The 26,261-nt window shown below is 36.0% G+C and overlaps 4 protein-coding genes, 2 long non-coding RNA genes and 1 other non-coding gene across 7 annotated transcripts; 2 read left to right on the top strand and 5 right to left on the bottom strand.

The window, feature by feature from the left end:
• Positions 1 to 301: 301 nt before the first annotated feature.
• On the top strand, positions 302 to 3,597 carry LOC110778908 (transcription factor MYB61-like). Its single transcript, XM_021983447.2, has 2 exons — positions 302 to 886; positions 1,190 to 3,597. Exons 1-2 carry the CDS (start codon positions 757 to 759, stop codon positions 2,002 to 2,004), a joined length of 945 nt encoding a protein of 314 aa, XP_021839139.1. The 5' UTR covers positions 302 to 756; the 3' UTR covers positions 2,005 to 3,597.
• On the bottom strand, positions 2,979 to 4,568 carry LOC130465450 (uncharacterized). The gene has a single exon (XM_056834210.1). The coding sequence runs from the start codon at positions 4,566 to 4,568 to the stop codon at positions 2,979 to 2,981; it is 1,590 nt and encodes a 529-aa protein (XP_056690188.1).
• A 714-nt stretch (positions 4,569 to 5,282) lies between these two features.
• LOC110805296 (uncharacterized) lies at positions 5,283 to 7,079 on the bottom strand. Its single transcript, XM_056834209.1, has one exon. The coding sequence runs from the start codon at positions 7,077 to 7,079 to the stop codon at positions 5,283 to 5,285; it is 1,797 nt and encodes a 598-aa protein (XP_056690187.1).
• A 3,350-nt stretch (positions 7,080 to 10,429) lies between these two features.
• LOC110805302 (uncharacterized) lies at positions 10,430 to 13,974 on the top strand. Its single transcript, XR_002537970.2, has 2 exons — positions 10,430 to 11,022; positions 13,596 to 13,974. It is a non-coding gene; the product is annotated as an uncharacterized lncRNA (long non-coding RNA).
• Positions 10,601 to 10,672, bottom strand: TRNAP-AGG (transfer RNA proline (anticodon AGG)). Its single transcript has one exon. It is a non-coding gene; the product is annotated as a tRNA-Pro (tRNA).
• Positions 13,975 to 15,264: 1,290 nt separating the features above from the next.
• Positions 15,265 to 15,642, bottom strand: LOC110805297 (uncharacterized). Its single transcript, XM_022010891.1, has one exon. It carries the CDS (start codon positions 15,640 to 15,642, stop codon positions 15,265 to 15,267), a length of 378 nt encoding a protein of 125 aa, XP_021866583.1.
• Positions 15,643 to 19,570: 3,928 nt separating this feature from the next.
• On the bottom strand, positions 19,571 to 21,785 carry LOC130465957 (uncharacterized). The gene is made up of 3 exons (XR_008925977.1): positions 21,428 to 21,785; positions 20,850 to 20,914; positions 19,571 to 19,896 (listed from the first exon to the last, which is right to left on the bottom strand). It is a non-coding gene; the product is annotated as an uncharacterized lncRNA (long non-coding RNA).
• Positions 21,786 to 26,261: the final 4,476 nt, after the last annotated feature.

Raw genomic sequence — 26,261 nt, 5'->3', positions numbered from 1 at the left:
TTTTATCATCGTTTTGAACCCAAATAATACAGAGATAATAGAAGTACCAAATCGTTCGTTACTCGTGACTCGTGAGACATGATATTAGATATCGAGTAAGAAAAATTGCTGTACTGGACAGACAATTCGATACAGAGAACTATTTTCATTTTAGCTAATTTAAATATTTAGTCGAGATCGCTAATTGCTAAGTAGACTAATGTTATATACATATGATCAAGTTTAGATTGTGTAAAATTGTTTTTTAGTCACATTTTGTCCATTTTGCACCATTAGTTTGAAGTTGTTTCATAAAAATTGAAGAGCAGAATCTTTTCAAATTAGACATGGTTTTGTAAAAATTGTTAGGTGTATGATGTATCTGGATGCACCATGCACTCAAACGTATTTATGTTTAGGGTTTTGGTTAGATTAAGCTTAATGTAGAAGCTACTGGAAAAGAACGGGTACTCTCCCAAGTTTACAATGAGTGCACCTCAAGTTTAAAATTTCCAGCTCATACTCTCCTCTATCATCTCTTCTTCTTAGCAAGTATTCATTCCACAGGTCCATAACACACTTCATCAGCTGCATGTTATGGATAATTAATTATAATGGTAACTTTTAGATTAGAGTATAATTATAATAATAAATTAAAAATATTAAACAGTTTAGTAGTTTTCCCATATGATTAGAAGAGACAGCCAAGTACAAATAAGAGACAGCATCAGAAAGTGAAGCTGAAGAAATCCTTTGTGGGATACAAGAAACAAACAAATGGGTCACCACTGCTGCAGTAAACAGAGAGTTAAGAGAGGTTTATGGTCTCCTGAAGAAGATGATAAACTTTCCACTCATATTACTAATCATGGCCATGTCTCTTGGAGCTCTGTTCCCAAATTAGCAGGTATGTAGGACATTTTGCTCCCTGTTAGTTGCCTATCATATATATATCATCTTAACCACTTATAATAGCGACGTAACTGAACTTGGTAGGGAGAACCCGTGTTCGATCCCCCACAACAACAATTGGGAGGGGACTGAAACCTATCCACCCAGAACTCGCCCCGAATTCGGATTAGCCTAAGGGTGAACCGGGTGCTAACACCAAAAAAAAAAATATAGCGACATAACACGTGTTTTTTATATAGTTATTTATGTTAAAACACTTTACTTAATTACTTTGAGCACTTAAAATTGAACATTTCAGGACTCCAAAGGTGTGGAAAGAGCTGCAGATTAAGGTGGATAAACTACTTGAGGCCAGATCTAAAGAGGGGCTCATTTACAGAAGAAGAAGAGAGAACAATTGTTGAAGTGCACAGAATTCTAGGAAATAGGTGGGCTCAAATTGCCAAACATCTCCCAGGAAGAACAGACAATGAAGTTAAGAACTTTTGGAATTCTTGCATCAAGAAAAAGCTTCTTGCTCAAGGGTTTGATCCCAACACTCATAATCTTCTTCTTTCTCATAAAAACAAGTCCAAATCTAAAACTAAAACTAAAACTAAAACTGCCAATCATCATCGTTTTCCGCCAAATTCGAACTCTTTAGTCTTCTCAGATGATCATCATCAACTTCCTTCTGATACTAACTCTGAGTTGCAAAATAATACTATCAACTTTGAGTGCAACACTGCCGATTATAATACACAAATGCATAATATTAATAATGCACCAACTACGGATTACCAATTTTTAGGAACTAGTAGTTTGAACATATCAAATTCCGTTTCAAATAATGATGTGAATCTATGTGATGGGTATATCATTGATGAAAACTCGATTTGGAGCACAACAAGAAGCTTGGAAAACTTTGAACAACCTACGCAAACCACCCAAGTTGGCGGTGCCGATTACAACTATGATGCTTCATTGTTTGATATGTTAAGTATTAGTTATGGCTTTGAGGACTGCCCCTCTACTACCATTTTACCAAGTTCAAGCTCCCAAATGTATGGTGATATGGAGCAATTTGCATGGTGTGAAGGAAACAACTTTCAATGTGGCTCTTATGTTTTGTAAATCAAAAGCGTAAGCTAGCTAGTGTTTGAATATCCTACCTATGAGTAAAGTACAAACCACACTCGATATGTGGATTGCTGAATCCTGCACAATATGGAATATTTGTTAGATTACAAGCACACTATGGAATATCGTTATCTCACACTATGAAAATATACTATACGGAGTAGCAATTTAAATCATACTGTCTCTATTTTTTAATACTCACAATATTTGGACTTTTTACGCTATTCACATATTCTACTTTAACTATTGTTGGTGATTTATATGTAATACTTTGTATAAAACACTGTCATAATCTGCATACCATGCATGTGAGGTGTACCAAGCCGGCCCTAAGTCACTTTGTTCGACATTTTTCTTGCTTTGCGTTTAATTAAGACAATGAGGTTATGTAAAATGTAATATTTTGTCAAGGAAGTGTAGGTGACTTGTGAAATAGAACAGAAAAAATTAAAGTTGATAAATTATGTAGTACGTAAAATGTGAAAATGTGATTAGATGTTGTTATTCATTACATTATTGTTGAGTACGTACGGTATGACATTATCCCTTCATTATTAAGTTTTGTATTGTTGGATTAGAAGGTCTAAGGGTGTATCGTATGTGCATGTCTTTTGATCATGATGTTGGCTAGCTTGATACACAAGAAGGGTAAGGATTTGGGAAGGAACTAGTCTTGCTTATTCGAGAATATTAATATTTAGTCATTCAAATTGTATATTTTTTTCTAATTCAAGTTTGACAAGAATTACATGAGTACGGAGTAGTACAATAACAAACTTATTAGAGATGTAAATTTGGTGTGAGTCGGGTATGGTCGTATGGATTGGCCCAAGTTAGATCGGATCACTAGCTTTTTGACATATATATTTTGCTACTATTTGTTCTTAATTGTTTAAGACTTTCATACTAACTACGTTTTTTTTTGGCAGCAAAATTCAAACAGGCATACAGAAAAACAGAGAAACAAATTAGTACCTATTCTTCCTACACCCTATAGCTATGTTTTTTACTCTCATAGTTATCTCTTTTTTACATTTTTCTATTATACAATTGTCCATATCCTTCGAAATTCTAATAATGTCACCACAAATTGTGACCAGATCCATCCTACATGCAGGATAATTCTTTAATGCTTTGATAGCATCCATAGAGCTCGTACAAATCTTCATGCTTCGAATTTGCAACTGTGTCGCCCTTTGCACTCCATAAGGCATAGCCTTGATTTCTGCCTGATGTCCATCTGAAGCAGTCACCTTTAGTCCGTCTTCCTCAATCACTCTATTGTCCACCATAACACACCATCCTACTGCAGCCTCCCCCCATTTCTTTTTCTTACCTTTTTTCCAAGTTCCTGCAACAATAAGATTAGCATGATTCACGTTATTGTTACCTTTGAGAGCATGCACCAAGACTCCTTCTTCTTGTCTTCGAATCTTGCTTCCCTGCCTATATTTTAGCTCAACAGCCTCCTCTGCTTGCTTTATATGTTTCACAACAAGGTGCATGACTGTTCTAGGATTGGCTTCAACATTTCTGAACATTACTTCATTCATATGTATCCATATTGACCATAGAATTGCAATAAATGCTCTGACTCGTGGACTATTACAACCATCTTCAGTCCAAAAGAAATTCATGAAGTTTTTTATCCACTCAAAGATTCCAATATGCTGGTTCACACAAGCATTTATCCCCAAAGGAGAGCCCTTCCAAACATGGCTAGAAATTGGGCAGTCTCTAAATAAATGTTTATCATTCTCTTGCGACTTCTTACAAAGAACACAACAGTCATCCACCATCATACCTCTTCTGCGTAGCCTACTTCTGGTTGCAATGGCTTCATTTAGTAATCTCCATGTAAAAATTCTCCATTTTGGGATCATCTCACTCTTCCATAATCTTTTCCAGAATATGCCCTTATCTTCAATAGGAGTTTGAAGATTCTTGTCCATTATCAGCTGATTATATATAGATTTGACTGTGGGTTGTCCCGTTCTATTTTCCATCCAGCATATTTGATCTTCCTTATCTTCATCAGATATATGCATACACGGAATTTTCCTAGCTGTATTTGAAGAAAAAGTTGCCCATATAAGCTGGTGGTTCCACCTTCTTTCTTGTGAGTGGAAAAGATCTTTCACTTTAACAATGTCTCTGTTATTTTCAGCTTCATTATTTTTAAACGAGACCTTCTTTGATGGAAGCCACAATCCATTTCTAATATCCACATTTCCTCTATATATTACTCTTCCTACATTATTACTAATCTCTTGTATGCTTTTGCATAAACCCTTATATCCCCATGATGCATTGTTACAAATGTCTTTATTCAAGGCTGCCTCAACAGGAGACTTCTTATATGCAGCTTTCATGACTCTTGCCAGCAAAATTGAAGGGTTGTTATGAATTCTAAATGCTTGCTTAGCTAGTAAGGCTTTATTATATGTATCAATATTCCTCAACCCAACTCCTCCTAAACCCTTAGGCATCTCCAACTTACACCTCTTTGTCCAACAGATGCCCTTATTATTGGCTGAACCCTTCCACCAGAATCTCATTAAGGCTGAATTAATCTAATCAGTAATTATCTTTTGTACGTAGAACACTGATAGCACATTCGAAGACAGAGCTGCTAAGATAGCATTGATAAACACTAATCTGCCTGCCTGAGATAAACTCAAATGCTTCCATGATAGAGTTTTCCTGTGCACTTTATCCACAATAGATTGAAATGACTTTGAGGATCTGCCATCTATTTCTACATCACATCCAAGATATCTTCCCAATTTTTCTGAGCAGGGAGTTCCAAGGATTTGTTTTAGTTCTTGCTTTACCAAATCAAGAGTGTTTGGACTGAAGATAACACTGGACTTGTCAAAGTTTATAGCTTCCCCCGAAATTTTGCAGAAAAAATCAATGGTGTTTCTCAATTTTTCACACGATTGTTTATTTGCTTTAAAAACAGAATAAAGAGTCATCGGCAAAAAACAAGTGTGAAATGGAAGGAGCAGACCTTGTGATTTTTATCCCCTTAATAAATTTTGTCTCCTCTAGTTGTATCATCATTTTTGACAGAACCTCCATAACAAGAATGAACAGATATGGCGAAATTGGATCTCCTTGTCTTAGCCCACATTTTGGTTTGAATGGTTCACTTGGCTCTCCATTAATAATGATAGAATATGAAGTTGTAGTAACACATTGCATAATCCAGTGTCTACATCTAGCAGGAACAAACATACTATCCAAAATCCATTCCACAAAATCCCAACTTACCCTGTCATATCTTTGTTCATGTCAACCTTCAGAATTGCATATCTCTCTAATCCTTTCTTTTTCCTTTTTATGTATGTCATGATCTCATGCGCAAGAAGGCAATTGTCTCCCATGTATCTCTTAGGCACAAAAGCATTCTGAAAAGGTCCAACAATTTGCTGCATGATAACTTTCAATCTGTTTGTGATGCATTTGGATATTATTTTATAAATAACATTGCATAAACTGATAGGGCGAAATTGAGCCGCTTTTTCTGGACTTTCTACTTTTGGTATGAGGGCTATTAACGTCTGATTCCATTCTCTAAGTATAAATCCTGTCCTAAAGACATACAAAACAGCTTCTGTTATGTCTTTTCCTATGATTTCCCAAGCTTTGTGATAGAAAATGGCAGGAATACCATCAGGGCCTGGAGCCTTCAATCCACCAATTTGAAACACCGCTGTTTTAACATCTTGCTCAGTGAAGTTTTCATCCAATCTAGCAATTTGTTGGCTATCTAATTTTGGAATTAAATTTCTTACTTCATCAGGAATTCTCATGGACTCCACACATTCATCTGCTTTGAACAAATTCTTAAAATACTTACAAATAACATCCTTTATCCCATCTGAATCCGACACCCGATTACCATCATCACTTTGAATCATTTTAATTGCATTTCTGGTTTTCCTCTGTTTAGCACATCTAAAAAAGAAGGATGTGTTACTATCTCCCAAAGCAGTCCACTTGCCCTTGGCTCTTTGTTTCCAATAGGCTAACTTGATGAGTGCTTTATCAAAACATTCTTCCCTTGTTTTCCTTTCTTGCCTTATATTTTCCCAAATGTTGTGATGAGTATACTTTTGCAATTGCCGTTGATTGTTATCACAAATATCCATTAAATCATCCCAAATTATATTATTAGCCATCTGAAATTCTTTGCACCATGAAAACATGTCATATTTAATTTGTTGAAGTTTCCTATAACACTTATACATAGGGGATCCATCTAATTCTACTTTCCAATTAATAGCCACAATCTCCTTTGGTTTATCCATGTCTAGGCACCAACTTTTAATTTTCCTTACTCTACCTTTTTTCTTTTTATCAGTTACTGTCTCCAAAATGATGGGGGAATGATCAGAAACAAGAATTGGCAAGTTTAGGATGCTAGCTTCTGGAAATATTTGATACCATTCATCTGTCGCATATCCTCTATCTAATCTTTCATATATACACTCTTTATCAGTTCTATTGTTGCACCATGTAAAATTAACTCCATGGAATGGGATATCAACTAGTTTCCATTTTTGCCTCCATAACATAAATTTCTCCTTTCCCAGAATATTTTGAGATCCACCTAATTTCTGACTGTGGTATTCAACTTGGTTAAAATCCCCTAACATAAGCATTCTACCACATGTGATATTTAAAACTTCATCTACTGAATTCCATACTCTCTCCCTAATTTCAATGTAAGGCGAACCATAAAACAAAAGTAAATCCCATTCATATAATACTTGCCCAATTACATCTGCCACTTTACAAAGTATAAAATTTGTGGACTTTTTCACAACTGAGAGCTTCACAAAAGGGCACAAAAAAATTGCTAATCCACCTACATAGTTAGGTGCTTCTACATAGTCATATTTTCCGAAATTAAGCATTCTAGCTACTTTACTAATAACATTACAATTAGCCTTAGTTTCCATTAGAAAGAGCACTTTAACAGAAAATTTTCGGATGGTCCAGAGCAAAAATGGAATTGTAGGGTCATCCGATGAGTTCAACCCCCTACAATTCCATGCCATTATCCTCATTGGGCCCCTTGAGGTTGATCAGGCTCAACCTCAAAGCCATTAAATGACAAAGAAGCAGAAGCTGATACCTCATTCTCTGTGGAACTCTTATTATCATTACTTGATGAATCTCTGACACTGTTGTTCATTACGAAATTCCCTTCATAGACTGCTTTGACGAAGTCATTCATCACCTGTTCATAAGAGGGAAATTCCCTTCTGGCAGAATCACTTCTCTTACATCTTTTTAGCGCCACACTGCTGTCTGATGACTCCAAATCCTCTCTTGCTAGTCTCTTCTTCCTTGGTCTGCCTATCTTGCCTTTCTCCACTATTCCTTCTTCTATTTGTGTGCGACTCTGAATTGAGCAATTAGCCTTCCACTCCGATGGGTTCAGTTTCCCATCTGGAAAATATTTAGTCAGTTTTCTGTATTCACGAACTTTCTTCTTCGCCTCTTGTTTTCTCCCTTCTGTTTTGTCCCTTTGCATTTCCCCACCCAGAACCAGATTCTTACCGCTCTTTAACTTGACAATTCTTTCCCTATCAGCCTCTTTATTTATCTCTTCAATTCCATGGATTTGTTCCTCCATAATAACATTGAATATCCTAAGATTTTCAAATTCCTTTCTTGGGATATCCCTGATAGGAGAATAATATGTGCTAGAGGAACCTGATTGAAGAGAGGCATGAGATTCAGGATACAAGAGAGGTGATTTTGGGGAATCAAAGATATTCAGATTTTCCCACACTTGGGACCATGATTATGTTTCTGAGAATGGGATTGAGTCTTCCGAAATATATCCGTAATAACCGTACTCCATATTATGGGCTTGATGATGATTAGGGTTTTCTGGAACAGGACCAAAAATCTCTTCGCGGGTTGGGCTTGATTGCTGGACATTGTCAGAATGAGTAACTCCAATTTCAGCAGATTGATTTTCCAATTGGGCTGGCACATAACTTGAACTATTGGGCTGCATCGAACCTTGAGATTGGACTGGACCACCTGTGGGAAAGCTTCTCATGCCCGAAGGTGGAGTATCAGAAGGTGAACTTGGCCTTCTAAGATTAGAAGGACGTTCACTAAAATGAGATGAATCCTCTTTTTGACCTTGAGCTGATGGGCTTTTATAATTAACAGACCTTGGGAATGCATTAGGAAGTTTGGCTATTAATCTTCTCAACTTTGGCCCAATTAGAGAGTTATTAGCCTCTCCAACTTTATTAAATTTCCTCGGGGATTGCAAAGTTATGAAATGCCTTGAATCAGAACTATTTTGAAAATTCACGTGGCTTCTAATCTTCTCTTTTATTTTCTTTTTTGATTTTTTAAAGACAATTGTTTGTTTAGGCCCTAAGCTTCCACGTGGAAACTCCTCGAGAACCGCAATCTCCCCAACCTTTTGTTTTCCTTTGACACGTCTTGCTTCACTGCTGGTTCTGGTATTTCCCACTGGTTGATCAACCTCCATTGAAGCCTCTCTGATTCTTCTTTCCTCTGGTTCTTTGATTACCAGGTTGCCTTGTCTTCCATTATTTGCACAATAATTCTGATTAGTATAATACACAGTCATTGTATTATCCCCCGATGATGATGATGAACTAGACCACTTGCTGTCAATGGATTTCTTTCTCCTTCTTCTCCTACTAGGACCTGCACCATCACCTCCCGAGTCATCTCCTCCATCACTATCATAATCAGAGCCACCATAGTAATCCAAAGGAGGTAACACACCCAATGGCACTCTAGTAGTACGAAAATTATCACAATTGGGAAGGCCTTTTATTTTATTCGAATATAACGGAGCATTTTCCCTCCCATACATCACCTGCATTTCACTAGCCTCCATGATAACCCTATTTACTTCACTTCGAATTTTATGCCACGGAGTTTCACAGTTTACCATATAATGACCAATCTTTCCACACCTCTTGCAGAAATGAAAAACACCCTCATATCTAAAATCTACCCAAACTGACTTCCCACATTCATATTCAAAGAAACATCCAGGGATAAGGGGTTTATTGACTCTGACCCAAACTAAAGCACGAACCCACCTCTTAAAACCAGGAATTCTCGAACCCGATCATCAAACTTAATGAGATTGCCTACCTTTTTTAGCATTGCTTCCGCCACTTTTAAAGAGTGATAAGTAAGCGGAATTCCCTCTACTTTAACCCACAATGCAGCTTGAGAGAAATTAAATGATCTGAACGCGGCCGCCGGAAACCATGGTTTAAGAATTAATAAAGCTCCTTGGTAATTAAGAGAAGGGTATCTTCCCATTAGATCAACGTAATCATCTCCGTTTTTGATGGAAAAGAAGAATCGGTCTTCTTCCTTCCATACTTCCAACACATCTCTTGAACTCCATGTAAACACCTAAGCTCTGATCTCTTCAATTTCAAAGTCCTTATCATTCAAAAACTTCCCAACTACAAGTTGATGGAATTCTTCAGTTGATGGATCTTTATTATTCGGAGGCGGAACCACATAAGGTCCTCTCTTACGAAGAAAATATGTCGAGGAACTGGAAATTGACATAATAAGTAGAGTAAACTATGAAATAGATTTTGGAAGTTTTAAAGGTTCTAAAAACCAGAGGATAAACTTAGAGAAAGGGACATGCAGAAATGGAAAGGACAACAAAGAATAACGATGTGAGGTTTATATAGTGAGACTGAAAAAGAAAGAGATGTTTTTATAATAAAAGAAGATCAGAAACTATATGGAACCTATTCTACTTCCCTTCCCTTGAAGAAAACAACACTGATATCTTTTTACTTGGAAAACCCCCTCATAATAAATATAACTGACATACTTAAACACTATTTAATTCTATAGAAGAAGAAGGTGAACAGTTGATTTCTTAATCAAGTTGAAGGATTTCTTCTGTTTTCTAGAGCGAGAAAGAGTTAGAGAGATCACCTCTCGTTTTTCAAGTGCTTTAAAATAATATTCTTAAAGTCATACTAACTACGTAGTACTACGTAATTACTATTAATACTCCGTACTCCCTAGTAAGCATTTGAGGCAACCGTTAGTAACGAATGAAGATCTTGAATTATTTAGCCAATGTCAACATCCAACACCTCTAGTACCCAAGTATTTCTCAAAATTTTAAATTGGTGAAATAAAAATACAATCGTATTAATTCACTGTATAAAATACGAATATCTTTGTTTCCAAATATTGTGTAATGTCAACACCTACTAGTTGTTGCATACAAATTAGTACTCCATAATAGGAGAAAGAACGTGTAAAAATCGGACAACATATGCAATGACATTAATCACCCAATAATATAAGTGGCCATTAAAATATTATAAGTATTCCATGGAATTGAAGTGACAAATTTTGCAAAAAAAAAAAAAAAGTGACAAATTTTTGCGGACTAAATGTGGGTCTTCATGCAAAGATTTATGAACACAAATAAAATAAAGTTGAAATGTTAACAATTTTATATAACAGACTAATTAATACGAAGTATTCGATTAGGAAAGAAAAACTATAATAAGAAAATAGAGATGGGGCATTCCGAGAATTGAACTCGGGACCTCTCGCACCCTAAGCGAGAATCATACCACTAGACCAAATGCCCATTGTTGAATCCTGAAGAAACTTATAGTTATATAAATTGTTGTAATTAGAATGGGCCTGAATGCCTAACACGGTTCCTAGGACTACTCGAAAACAAATCAAACATAGTAATTGTGACCCAAATCAATTAATCAATCAAACATACAAAACTGCAATTCATTTTTAGGGTTCTTTCAGAAATCGGATCAAAAGAGGAGAGAGAAAAAGGAGAGCATTGAAAAAATGGTAGGAGCATCATCAACAGGAATGTTCAAGTTTTTGAAGCCAACGATGCGACCTCAAACAACCGATATTAAAGCCGCCGTTGGTTGGGGTGTCGCCGCCGCCACCGGAGGCCTTTATCTCGTCCAGGTTTTTTTTTCCTCTCCTCCCCCATTTTCAAACTTGTAGCTTGATTCAAATTTCATATTTTGCTTATTATTTCAATTTGTCTTTTAGATTGAATGGGATTTATTTGAGGGATGATGAACCCCTTTTAATTTTGATTTGAAAAAAACTTGGGATTAGATCTGTCGGATGTGAATTGATGTGATATAATTTTTTTGCATGTGGTTTTTGGGTTTCTGTTGATTTACATCTATAAAACGTGGGTGGTTGGGTAGGAATGAAAGGTTGACTGAGTTGTTGAAGGGTATTAATTGCATAATTTGATGAATTTATGTGTTGCTGTTTATGGGTTTAAATCAGTGGGATAGTAGAAGATTTTAATGATGATATTGGTGAGGAACCGTGAATTGCTTGAATTATGTGGTTGTTTTTTTCGGGTTCAATTCATGTTATTCAGATTGTTCCTTACATCTCAATTGCCTGTGCCGTATCCTCGGTATTCTGACATGTGTATGGATTCTTTGATGCTTCATTTTGGATAAAGAAACTTGGAACTCTGGTATAAAATTGTCATGTCTATTGCTTAGACATATATTTGTGTCTGATATGAGTTTGAGAGTCTAAATAATGTAGTTTATACCCATCTTGTTGGGTAATACATGGGATTTGGGAATTTGGATCAGATATAATAACCCAAAAGAATTGCACTCGGATGGATGAAGTCTAGATGTGCCGGCTTGTTTTTGGAGTTTTTCTTTTCAATCAAAGCACATAGGTTGAAACTTTAGCTTACCGGTTGATCAGTTGAATCAAATGGTTTTTTTTATTCTTAACCTTTAGTATCGTTAGATACTACATTTACTGGTTTATGATAGTTTGCAATTGTTTCACTCATTCCTTTGATGCAATGCTGCTATGTGTTGGCAAACACTTGAGCAGTAAATTTTGTAATATTTTTGAAATTCAGTGTACTCCTTTGTCTAATTAGGATTCTAATGACATTATTTGTGATAAATGAAGCAGTGATGAGTAAATACAAACCTGTAATGACCTGCAGCTCATTTATGAACTTCTAAGGGACTGAGAGTTTTTTTCACCAGTTTGTTTTTACTTTGTAAATAGTTCCGTGGAACTTATTAGTTGCTTTTTTGGGCTACTGTACCACTCTCCACTTTTTTTTCTTTTTTATTTTGACAGCGGCGCTATACAACCATTTTATTAATGTTGTTGAATAATCTTTTGAGATTCAAGAGATTTCAAAATTCCATAAGTCGGAACTGCTCTTGAGGATGCAGAAAACATCTTCGTATTTGAAAAGTTTGACACAAGTTTTGATGCATGGAAACCTCTTGAGTCTTGATGTACATACAATATTGCATTTCTGGTTGGGGTTTCGTATTTCCGATTCTTTGTTTTCATTAATTAATAAACAGGTGGGAGGAGACTAAGCCTTAGAGAGATGTAAGCTTCGTTTTCCTAATTCTTATTGTGAAAATATAAGTTCAAATAATTTAAGGTCATGGGCTCATTTCTGATACCAGTGATAAGTTTAAATAAGTTAAGTTTAGGGTCATTAAGTTCAAATTGGTCAAGTGCAGGGCTAATGCGTTAAGATAAGTTCAGGTAAGTTAACTTTAGGGCTTATAGGTTAAGATAAGTTCATGTAAGAGAAGAGAACATGCCCATTGGGGAAAAGGTGCTGGTCAGATATTTGTGTAAAGCATTGATGACACCAAGTCACCAAGTATGCTGTTGGTTTATGTAGGATCTCACAAATGATTTCTAATCTTAGTTACAATTCCAGTTAGGAACTCCGTTGTTGTTTGAAGCTGGTGATGTTTACTCATAAATCCTGCTTTGAAGTGTGCATATTTGTTGTTTTTAGTTTAATTTCTTTTACATAAAAGCGAATTAAATGTACGTGATTTTCTTTTCAGTCTTGGATATCCAAAACAAATTTATTACAATGTGTGTTGGTGTGTATACACTATCTGGAGTTGTTCTGCACATCTTTAGTTTGAATAGGGTTCAAGCGGAGGGGATTCCTCTGATAATGAATTTGATTGGTGTTTTAAGACTAATTATGCATGGAACTTGGACATGGATAGTAACAACATCGTTTAGCTGTAGGAGGTGTATAACAGATTCATTGGATTGGAATTCAGTAATATTTGGCACCTCAGCGTGATTGCATATTTTAATTTGCTGATAATGGAATGTTATAGGTACATTGCATGCTTTCATTGTAGCCTTATACCAATGAGGTTGCTTTATTACTGAGGAAAGGAACATCATGTAGTTTAAATCTGTCTTGTTTTTTTGAAGTTGGTTTGAATCTGTCTTAATAAATGCTGTTGTGTGAGATTTTCTGGCATGGACTAACCCAAGTAATTATATTTTAGATGGAAACTTGCCAGTCTGAATTTTTAGGTGATGATGATTAAGAATTCTGTTCCATGTTATGGTTGATTCCTACGTTGTATACATATGATCTCATTTGTTGGTATATGGGCATGAGTTAATTTTGTCACTTTACATGAATATTAGTTAACATGCCATTTTGACCTTATTTAACTTATTTGTGTTGTTTGTGACAGCCCTGGGGTTGGATCAAGAGGACTTTTATTGACAAGCCAGAAGAGGAGAATAAATGAAGTTGAAGCTTTGCCAAAATCCTCCTTGTGGTCTTGGAAGAATATTGTACCCAGCCTTGAAATCTAATAATACGTTATGGTTTTTACTATTTCCTGTCTAAGAGATGGCGAGGCTTTTTGGTGTTAGTTTTTGCAATCAACATTGAAACTAATTTAGACGGATTACAGTTATATCCTTTCAATGATTCATTTCATTTTTGCAAATTGCAATAAGCACTCTCAACACTATTGGAGATGGGTTTCTGGTTTAAATCTAAAGCTAAATGTATGATGTATTTAGTTTAGCCGATTTTGTTAAAGTTTGAGAGACTGTTTCATTTCAGTTGTGTCCTACTAGTAAGTGTCTGTTTTAGAGCTGTGTTGCACGTATTAGGATTCGACTCTTTCTGGAAGGCCTTGTGTTGCCCTCACGTTTCTCTACTAGTAACTAGTAAGTGTTGCTGTGTTGTCGGTTTTCAACAATCATTTGTGGTGGCTCGGGGATTGATTTCAGCACAGGGGAACTACTTTTTAATCTGTCATAACCTCAAATCATGTCCGCAAATCTTAGCTGAAAAGGTCAAGTTGAGTCCACCATACACCCACCACTCCACCACCGTTGTCCTGACTCCTGCTGCTACTCAAAAGGATTGACAAAATTTAAGGGATAAGAAAAATACGATTAAGTACTTTTGAGTCCTCTATTATGAGTTGATAAATACTTATACTTGACATTACTCATTGGGGCAATGTGTTTATCATGTAGTATATATCACCGTGGTCCTGATGCTAGCTACCATACTACACTATTCCTTAATACTTACTGTACAATATATTGACCATCACACTTGTCAAGACATTAATTTGACCATAAATATTTATACGATTATGTATTAATGAAATCTTATAAAGAATTAATATTTGAAAAATATACATTATACTAATCTAATAACATATAACACAATAACATTTGATTTTCATATATTAATATAATATGAGAATTTGCTGAAATTAACTTATGAATATTGAAAAAAAGAACATGTTGCAAACATTATTTAACGAGGTAACGGAGGTAGTACATTGCTACCAAATCTTGAACCAAAACAACCCCATTTCCAAAATACCCTCTAAAAGATGGAACTACAAACAAATGTTAAAGCAAAATATGGTTTATACACCCGGGTGCACAATACTCACTGTGCACCCTATTTTTAAAAGAACATATAGTTCAAATGTAAAGAACATATCATTCATATTCATAGAACGTATACTAAATGAACATATGGTTCAAATCCATAGTACATATATTGCAAATATTTCATTTGTATATATACATTGAAATTATTCTTCATGTTCTTTAAATACTCAAAAAATGTTATTCAGGGTGCACCATAAGCACTGTGCACCTGGGTGTATAATCCAAATTACGATGTTAAAGACATGTTTCATACAATTGTCATCCCACACTTGGATATAGTTAAAACAACATGATTAGATGCACGAGATCGAGAACGTTAAAGAGGTTGTAATATTACACCCAGATATAGGATGAACACCCTCGGCCTATGTACCAAAACCCCCACACTTTGCAAAGTCTAAGATTTGTGTTTTTATTGTCGTTGTTGTTGTTACATCACTGATCACTATTGGCGTTACGAAGTTCCTTAAAAACTTTAGAACTCTTGTCAAAAATCTGAGCCCTACGATTATAATCATTGGGTTCACGTCCTTCATCATCACCCATGATTGCTTCTCTTTCTAAACACTCCAGCAATTCCACCACCGTTGATCCTCCTTCTTCCCTCCCTTCATTCTCTATCTCCTTCAATTCTTTCTCCAATTCCACCACTAACTTCGTGTTCTTCCCACACTTGACCCTAGCTCCCCTTTTAGTATTCCATCCTATTTTCTGGGGTGGGACCCATTTCATTGGGGGCTGTTTGGTTGTGGAAACTATTGCCGATACATAGTTGTACTTTTGGCTTTTGAGGTTACACAATGTCAATTCCATTTTTGTTGTATTTTTTCTTTACGGAAGATGGAGGAATTATACAAGGTTCAAGAGGAATTTATACAAGGTTTGGGGGGGGGGGGGGGGGGGGGGGGTGGTGTTTCAACATATGCTACGTGTCCATTTGTGGGTTCAGAATGTGATAGACACGTGGCATAATATGGGATGTGGAAAGATTATAAATTCGGATATTTCATGAAATGCCCCCGAGTTTTGCCATAATTCACCAAACGCCCATCAAGTTTCAATAATTCATAAAATACCCCTCACAATTCGTACAAATACCCAACATACCCTTACTAATAACGGACCGTTAGTCTGCCGTTAGCCAAGTTTCCAATTCACCCAAATGCCCCTATTCTGAAACTTATTTCACCAAATGCCCCTATTGTGAAACTTATTTCCACCAAATGCCCCAAACTTAAATATAGCTATTTTGATGTTTCAGCGACTAGTTTTTGTGTTTGAAAGGTAGCTGTTGGTCACGGTTGACTATAAAAGCCCCTTTGCTGAATGGTTCTTGTAAGTTAGATGTTATTTTGATTTGCATTGCTAATTTCATAAGATTTTTGTCATGAGTTTTCTTTCAAAATCATCATCCACACCCAATGAGTCCACATATATTAGAGTACCTACCAAATTTTGTTATTGTGGTAAGAAATTTGTCATTCGAAGCTCTGATATAACACTCAATCCACAAAGGTTGTACTACAAGTGTGATCCTTGAAACAATCTGAGATGGTACAAGGGAGTAGTTGAGCAAGAAAACAAGGGGCAACAACACGAAGGACAATGCGGGGGAAGCTTAGACGAAGGAGAAAGTATTGAAAACAGGCGAAACAGTAAGATGCAAGAAGAATTGAAGCAAATGAAGAAGAAGCTAAAACAACAACAAAAAGTAGTCAAAGTTGTAATACAAATGGGGATATTGATGTTTGTAATTTTACTGTTTGTAATCATGAAGTAAACACAAATAATGAGAAACAAATTCACATTTCATAAATAATTGGTGTTGCATAATCTGCACAAATTACCAAACTGGGAAGCATTCCTGTTTTTAGCTTCACTTACAAAACATCTTTGCACCAACTACTTTTAATGTTATATATTTTCTACTCAATGAATATGTGCAAGATCAAAACAGATGTGCAAAAAACTACCCCAAAAGGCATTAGCAGCTATCCAGAAGAGCTTGTGGAACACCACTTCAACCTCTATTCCTACCAAAATAACAAAATTTGTTAGGTACCCTAATATATGTGGACTCATTGGGTGTGGAAGATGATTTTGAAAGAAAACTCATGACACAAATCTTATGAAATTAGCAAAGTAAAGTAAAATAACATCTAAAATACAAGAACCATTCAGCAAAGGGGTTTTTTTAGCCAACCATGACCAAGAATCACTTTTCAAACACAAAAACTAGCCGTCGGAACATCATAATAGCTATATTTAAATTTGGGGCATTTGGTGAAATAAGTTTCATAATAGGGGCATTTGGTGAAATAAGTTTTAGAATAGGGGCATTTGGGTGAATTGGAAACTTGGCTAACGGCGGACTAACGACCCGTTATTAGTAAGGGTATGTTGGGTATTTGTACGAATTGTGAGGGGTATTTTATGAATTATTGAAACTTGATGGGCGTTTGGTGAATTATGGCAAAACTCGAGGGCATTTCATGAAATTTCCGTTATAAATTTCTTCATAAAAATTACAAAAGAGGCACGTCCCTCGAAACATGGCAAGATGAAAATTGCGCAGAGTAAAATAAAAACATCACAATTGAGTTTTGTGTATATAATAATCTAAAAAACAATTAACTAATCGTGTTCTTGAACATACTGCATGATCTAAGCTCTGAAGTATACCTTAACAAAAACTATTATCCGTTTTATACTTTTATTGATCAACTTATATTGTAATCTGAAAAATGAGGAAATACTTATTTAGCAACTACACCTCAACATGAATCCAACAAGATTAAACGTTATCATGTTTGTTTTCAGTTTTTATGTACTTTATAGGTCGATGAATCCAAGTTCATTTCTAGTTTACTTTTTCATTTTTTAGAAGTTATGTATCGGTAATTGCGAGATTATGAAAAAATATAAACTTTTATATAAGTGGTCTTACACAAAGATCACCTTAGTGTCATATAAATTAAACAATTAAATCAATTAGTTAAACAATTAAATCAATTAGTTAAACAATGAAACCACTTAGTTAAGCGATGAAAGTGGTCTTTTCGGTAAGACCATCCTAATTTTGGATAAATTGGGATACAACCTTGAGAGAAAACTATCCCAATTTTAGTGTATTCATTTTCCAAAAATATATATGTTATACGGAGTATTCATATTTTGGAGCCTAGGATAAATCTCTATTATATAAGTAAAGAGGTGGGTAATTCCACTTTTAGTGTCTCCATTGGATTATTAAAATACCTTTCACACTTATAGAATAAAAAATATAATGACAACCTACCTAAAAGGAAGTTCAAAGAAGCATTTTAATCAATCTAGGCCCTTAAACAAATTCTTACCATTTTAATCAATTTGTTTATATGCGTTCGGCTCTATCTAACTTATATGTTGCTTAACTTTTTACTTGTTATTTTAGGTTTAAATGTAATAACACAAATCTGTTTTTTATATTCACACCCATCGCGTGCATATAAGACTATTTTATTAGATTAGATCACGTACATGCATGCACATATACTGAAATACTTATTCTCCTAAAGTTAACCCATTTAACTATCTAATATACCCATTTAACTATCTAATATGCAATATGGTTAGAAAAAAATAAATGTATAATATGTTAGGAAATGATTTATACTTAATAGCTAATTTGACAAAAGTATTGAGTAAATATATTTGCTATTATTTAATGGTTTGAATAAAATATTACAACAAATCATTTTTTGAAAATGTGTCTATGATAAACATTGGGCCTATTGGCGTATTCTATAAAAGCAATACTCCCTCCGTCCCTTAATACTCGCACCGCTTTTCTTTTCGGGTCGTCCCTTAATACTTGACCGTTTCTATAAATGGAAATTCTTACCAATATTATATTATTTCTCACACACACTTACCTATGTGAGGGGGTCGAAAAAGCACGAGGCTAATGCGTGACCTCGTCCCTCGTGGGTGTGACGATTCTTTTTATTCAATCAAGTGTAATTGGATTTCCTGTGAGTTTACACCCAATTGACTAGTAATATAGGAGTCGCCATTCAGTTTTTAACGACAATGAGAAAAACTGACAAAACCCGGTTATCGTGACATAAAGGGAGTGCAATTATGTTTGACCACGACGGCCGTAGGTTCCCTTGTGATCCCTTGTAACGCCCCGACCTCTAATTCAATAATTAAAGCATAATTAGCAGCGGAATTAACCTAATTGGTCGGGACATTACCTGCCGTAACTTCCTTTTCAGAAATTACAAGGCAAACATCAATCATAAGCCTTTAAATACTCCAAAATATATATAATAATCCTTTAATATTATTAAAATGAAACTACATAACTTACTAAGAGTCTTTAATTAAACTATTAAAACTTAAGGCATAAACTAGGTGGGAATTATTAAAGTGAAATCCTCGCCACTACTCGTTCCCATCGTTCCCAGCGGTACCTAAAACAGAAAACAAAATAACGGTGAGCCGAAGACTCAGTAACGAACTATTCTAGCAACGTAAATTCATTTCAATTCATTTTATTTAATAACACAGGGAGAATAGAATAAGTAAAACATTTAATAAAACATTATATTCACTTCATTCATAAACTTTGCAATTTAACATGCTAGTTGTCGGCAAGTACGAACCGTGAAGGAATTCTCCACTGGGCCTGGGCCCATAAGAGCCTGAGCTCATCGTAACATGGGGCCTGGGCCCTGAGTGTAACACCCCGACAATTCTCTCTTTTCTAAAATAACCTTTTAATATAAAATATAGAGAATTATCAAGGCATTATCGCCCGTGTGAAAACGTAACGGCTTATTCAGAATTTTGCAGCGGAAAACATAAAACTAATTTGAGGTTTATAGGTAATTGATTACAGGTTTAATCCCAAAACCAATAAACGAAAATAAGGAAATATAAATAGTACGACAAATTTCAAATCCAAGTTAACAAATTAAATCACTTAATTAGACAAATAGAACTACAAGCTCTCTAATCCCGATCCCAATGATGCATCATCTTCGAACCTGTAGATGGGCAACGCTTATTGATCCTTAGAGACTGCTCACCAAAGATGGGTCATCACAGGATCAATAGGCATAGCCATGATCAACACACACAAACAAAGCACGTAATCAGCAAAGCTGAGTACTACATACTAAAGCAATAATAATCCTAACATGATACTATTAAACATAATTAAGGCAGACAAAGCATGATAATCTGATGACCATACTTAACTAGACTAGGCTAGACTGGACTAGACTTTTATAACAATAATATTATTTTAATTGAAATAGGCAATGGACCGAGTTTTCTAGCTAGACGAGGTACGGGCGCGACTCCGTAACCTCAGTGACCTGCGATATCGAGGAACGTTTGACTGAAAATAGGACGCGGTGATCAATCCGGTCCGAATGAAAGGCCATGGGCTACCACCATGAACCCCAACTCCTGTTTGTCCGTCACTTTAGACGTGCACAGTCTAAAGCTATTGCTACTCAGTTTCACTTTACATGATTTACAAATTGACACCCCGTTATGACTCAACAATCACATAAGGCATGCAACTCACATTTATTTACAACTGTTTTTATCTTGGAATTGAGTAAGTGATCACAAAGGCATCAAACAAGACTCATTCCAATTAACTTCAATCTTTTCTTTAATACTGATCAACCCCTGTATATGGGTATAAGGTTTCAACTTACTAAATAAGGTCCTCCGCCCTCATAAAGTAGTGAAAAGCTAAAAGGGAACAACAATTAACTGATCTGAATTATATACTGAATAATCTAGTGTTCCCAATCAAACATGTTTTCATCAATCTTCCATACTAACATGTTATAATCCTCAAAATGCAATAAAGGTTTAATATGTTCATCCAACAGTATCAAACATGCAATTTCAACCTGACTAAGTTCATCAATAACATTAACATAACCAAGTTCATCAACAATTCAACATGGTTTCAACAATTAGCACACATTCCAAGCACACAGGTATGTACGTACCTTGTGTAAACAAACTAATAGGCCACTTTAACACTTTCAGAAGTCGCCTAAAGAGAATTCTCCGCCTAAAACAACCAACAAATATTCCCAATCAACTTCTAATCACTCACAACAATAACAAAGCATTCTAAATACATCCTAAACATATTTAGAACATTCCGTAACATTGAAACGTGCACATTTGATTTCCTAGCATCATAATTATTGAATTAGTGATTGAAATTCGTTGAAAACTCTTCGCAAACATTATACTTTAAATTTCCAGCAATATAAATTCGTTTAAACTTCGTCAAGACCAAAGTAACATGCTTAGAACATCCCAACAATAATTTTAATAATCCACAATCATCCTACCATAATTTAAAACCATTAAACCCTTAAAATTCATACTTTAAATAATTCAAACTCTTATTTCAATCAAATTATATAATCTGAAAATTAATAATTTAATTATGCAAACATATAAATATGAAATTCGTAAGTAAATCATAAAACTATAAATTTAATTCAAGAAAACATAAATTAAATTAATAAAACATAATTAAAACATGAATTAGTTTTAAGGGTTTAAAATTAACCAAAGAGAGAGGAAGAGGAAGTGCTGGCCGGCGGGAAATAACACACGACAGCGGGCCTGGCGGCGGCAGGGCTGGGCGACGCGGTGGTCGGCAATGGTGGTTGCGTGTTCGAGCAAGAAACACAGAAGAGAGGGCAAAGTTGCTTGCGTGTGTGGAGGAGAAGGATGGAGGCCGACTGGGCAGCAGCAACGGGTGGTGCGGCGCAGCGTGCAGGGGAACGACGAAGGTGGCTGATGGTCCTCGGTGGTGGCTACAAGAAGGCAACACATTAAGGGAGAGAGAAATTGCAAGGAAGAAAGAAAACAAGGAGGGATAAGGACGACGAAGGGGAAGGAGGTGAGACCTTACCAGTGGCCACGGCTGGTGGTGGTCTGACGGCCTTGGTGGCTGTAGCAACGGACGTGGAGGCGGGAGGGAGAACGGCGAGAAGAGAGGATGGAGTTGTTGAGTTGTACGTGAGTTGAATGAGGATGGAGGGTTTTGGGTGTTTGGTTTGTACGTGAATTAGAAAAGAGAAGAGTGTAGTTGGTTTTATTGAATTGGGCTTTGCCCAATTGGACTAGGACTAGAATCTAGGTTGTTGAATCCAAAGTGGTTAGGATTAAATTCAATCGAACGTGTTTTCGTAAAACGAATTGTTTCAATGTAAAGTTCTAAAATTATTTTGATTTCATAAATCGTTAAAAATTTAAAATGTAATTAACTTAAATAAATATACGTTAATTATATATTTATTATTAAAATTCGTAAATTCTATTAAAATATAAATAACTATACGTTAAAATATATTAATAAAATCTATAAATTTACGGGGGATTACACTGAGCCTGGGCTCATAAACCATGGGAGCCTGGGCTCGTGATCCATGGGTGGACAGGTGTCCGTGGTGCATGCATGACTGATAGATAGGAAGATGGTAGTTTATATACCGCCAGACAAACCAGGTCTTTCACTTTCATTTATTATGTTTTGTATAATTTTACCAAGCCTTGGCTTGTATTTCAGTTCGAAATAACATAACTCATTTAGCTCATAAAACATCATTTTGATCCTGGGATCAATAAACATATTATTTCTTTCAAAGCATTGCATAAACATAATTTTATGAGAAAACTCAATCAAATCATATTATAATAAACAATTCAAACAAATCATATTTCATCCCACAATCCATAAAACACATCAAAACATTTAATTCATAAATTCAATCATAACTTCATAATTTCATAAATCATATTTATAAGGGGATTGCGGGTACTAGCAATAGCCGTTACCTCACTTCCACGATTTTGCTAAGGATTTTCCTTGGTTCGTTCGTCCTAAGCTCCGAGTCCAATTTCTTTCAAAATAATAAATTATTGAATTAGTACTCAATCGATAAATAATTTAAAATTAATATTTTATAAATCATAATTTTATAAGTAATGGTTTTATAAATAATTATAATTTCATAATTTAATGAAAATATTATTAAACGAGATTTTAATCGAAATATATTTATATAATTCATAAATCTGTTTATATGAAAGTATTATACAAATTCGAATTTTTTGTCAAATAAAGCTAGTAATTTATTTTATTAAAAATCAATAATTAAACCTGAAAATAAATATTAAACAATTTTATTAGTAAATAATTAAATAATCAAAATTGATTAAAGCATGCATATTGATAATTAGAAATCTGAAAATACAATTCAGTTTTTAACTTACCAAAGAGCCCAAATTAGATTGGCCCAACTCGTTTAAAGGAAAACCAAAGTTTCAAAATGAAACTTGGTTTTGGTTTCTGGAAAAGGAAGCCAAGAAACAGGGGAGGGGGTGCACGATGAGGAGCAGGGGAGGAAAGAGAGGAGGGAGGAGGGGAGGAGAGGACGGCTGAGTTGGGTGGCGCAGCAGCGCGAAACTGCGACGGAGGTGGTGGTTTCTGGGCGGTGCAACAGCGAGAGAGGAGGGAGGCAGGGTGCACCAAAAAGGAGAAGCAGAGGATTTGAGAGTGGGGTGGTTCAGGGAGATGCGTTGGTTGCGGCCTGCGCACAGAGGAGAGGGAGGGTGGAGCACGGCAGTCACGGTGGTGCCAGAAGCTGAGCGCGAAGGAGAGAAGAGGCAGGTGAGTTGAACCGAGAAGCAGGGGGTTTTGTGCGATGACGTGATGGTTCTGGGAGGTGGTTGTGGTGGCTTGACGGTGAGGGTGGAAAGGGGGATTTATTCCGGAGGTGGTGAGGTGGCCGGGAGTGATGGTGGCTGCGGTACGGTGGTGCAGCGAAGGGACGAAGGAAAAAGAAAAAGAGGCAAGGGAGGGAAGCAGGGATGCGACAGAGGAGGGAGCAGGGGGAGTACGGTGGTGGTCGAGTGATTGCCGAGTGGTGTTGGGGTGCTTGAGGTGGTGTTGAATGGTGGTTGTGGTGGCGGCAGTGGTGGTTGGTCCGAATCAGGGAACAAAAAGAGGAGGAGAATTGAAATTGAATTTAGTTTTTGAGATTGAAATTGAAATCCAGTTCTGAAAATGAAATTGAATTTGTAATGTGTTAGAGTGAAGGAGAAGGAATGAACTTGGACTGATTTGAGGGAAAGAGAGGAAGGAAGGAAAAAATTTCCTCTTGCTTTGTACGTGTAGAGCATGCAGAAAAAGAGAAAAGAGAATTTTGGCTCTTTTAAAGGGTAATTTGGTAACTTCACAAGATTAAGTCAAAATTTCTGAAATTTGTTGCTATTTTTGGAAACTTCTAAAAATAGAAATGTTTAAAATAATTCATTATAAAAATTATTGTTAACGAAAATAAATAAATAAATAAATTTTCGTTTATGAATTTATCGTTTAAAAATAAATTGTAATAACGATTATAATAACGACATTCGATTATTCGTGATTATTTAAAACGAAATTAAGTTAATAAATATTTTTAATTTTAATAAATCAAGTTTAAAAATTTCGGGGTATTACATCCCTGGTGTGGGGATCTCTCAACATACACCCGCAAGGTAGAGATTGAGGGTTCGGGGGACTGTAACTACCGAGAGGAGTACTCGCTCGTCGATAACTCCAGAGGCAGGATATCCTTACTAGCTCAGCATAAATAATTGAAGGGACATGCGTTAACTATTAAACTAATCTGAGTTGATTTTAGCAATATGCAACATATAATACTAGATCGATCGCGATTATCTGATTTAAATAGCATTAAGGGACCTAGCATGATAATCCAATTTCCCAAAAATATTATATTTGTTAGGCGTGGTAGAACAATCAGATTTAGTTAGTTTAACAGTTCATAAAAAGGGCGAGGAAAGCAATTAAATCATAGAAAAGGGACACATTACGACGCACCCTTGAGAGGTGCGTCACGGTTCTCAGAAAACTAACCACTTTGACTTTGCTATTTCTCCTTTTATTTAACGAATCTCAAATTATGGGACAGGATACGTTCTGTTCGATTTATGGATCGATTGCGACAGAACGTGTGAACAATTTCGCAGCGTGAGGCTTAGGCTAGGGGTTGGAGTCAATACTCAGAATATGAATTGTGTGTTTTTATTTCACGTCGAACTTGGGCTATATTTATAGAAAAGAGTTTGTGGAAAGATAGAATTGCAGAGCCCTAATCCACAAAGAATTAGGAAAAAACACGTACCCAGGTAATTCCAGCGCCCAGGCCTGGTCGCCGAAGATTTCGGCGCCCTGAGCCAGGCGTTGAAAATAGGGTCTGGGCTGTTTCTTTAGTCAGATACGGATTCCTGAAATCCGTAGTGTTTGAGACTTAATCGAGTATTTAGTGCGTATCAATTTCATGACGGAATGCGTCTGGGCCCGTTACGAACTCTAGGCTCGTTAGGATTTTAATTAATACGTAACTCTTATTTCCGAATCATATTAGGAATAGGATTCTCGCAGTTTTTTCTATCTCATTTAGGATTTATGTTGGAGTGCAACACCTAATTCTGACAGGTTTCTATCTTTTATGACTTGCCACTTTTAGAAGCTACCCTTTACGGCAGTTACTATTTTTAGCAGGTTTCCATAAATAGCAGGTTTCTATAAATAGCAGGTTTCGGGTGAAACGAGAAGGGTGATTGAGATTCGTTATTTTATAGGAGATGCGTTGTCAAGTGGATATTTATGTTTTCATCATCGAACCTTCCCTTTCGGGAATGGGGACAAAAGTAGGTGTCTACAGTTAGCCCCCACTTTGACTGAGTCTTGTAGTAAGACGATGGTCAAAGTATTAGACGAAGTGCGTCACACAAGCCAGGGTGACCTGTTTTTTGCGAGGGTCTCACGAGCCCCCGAGTGATAACATTTGACTTAAGGGTCATCACTTTGAAGTGTCGACATATCCCTCACGTGTCATTGGGATTTGTCAACTGATAGTATAGAAACTTATTCCTCACTTTGTCATTGGAAGGATCTAAAGGTGCGTAGAAACTCCCTCACTTTGTCATTGGGAGTAGCTACAGATGTTTTCGAAATCAAAGCTGTAAAGTGTAATTAGGCCTGGCCAAGCCCAATCACGAGGTAAAAATGTTTTTAAAGATTCTCATTTTTAGGGTTAGCTAAACGAGAAAACCCCCTTGTTTTTATGGGACGTAAAACGAAGGAAAATCCAGCACATCGTTCTTTTTGGAAAAAAACGGAAAACCAATACTTTAATTTTTGGAAAAAAGAAAAAACTACTCACATCGCTCTTTTTTGGAAAAACGGAAAACCAATAACTACTCACATCGTTTTTGGGAAAAACGGAAAACCAAAGGCTACTCACATCGTTTTTTGGGAAAAACGGAAAACCAAAGGCTACTCACATCGTTTTTGGGAAAAACGGAAAACCAAAGGCTACTCA

The sequence above is a fragment of the Spinacia oleracea genome, chromosome 1 (assembly GCF_020520425.1).
Source record: "Spinacia oleracea cultivar Varoflay chromosome 1, BTI_SOV_V1, whole genome shotgun sequence".
Lineage (NCBI taxonomy): Eukaryota > Viridiplantae > Streptophyta > Magnoliopsida > Caryophyllales > Amaranthaceae > Spinacia > Spinacia oleracea.
Note: the sequence above shows the minus strand (reverse complement) of the source record. Positions and strands in the feature narration are given on the sequence as shown.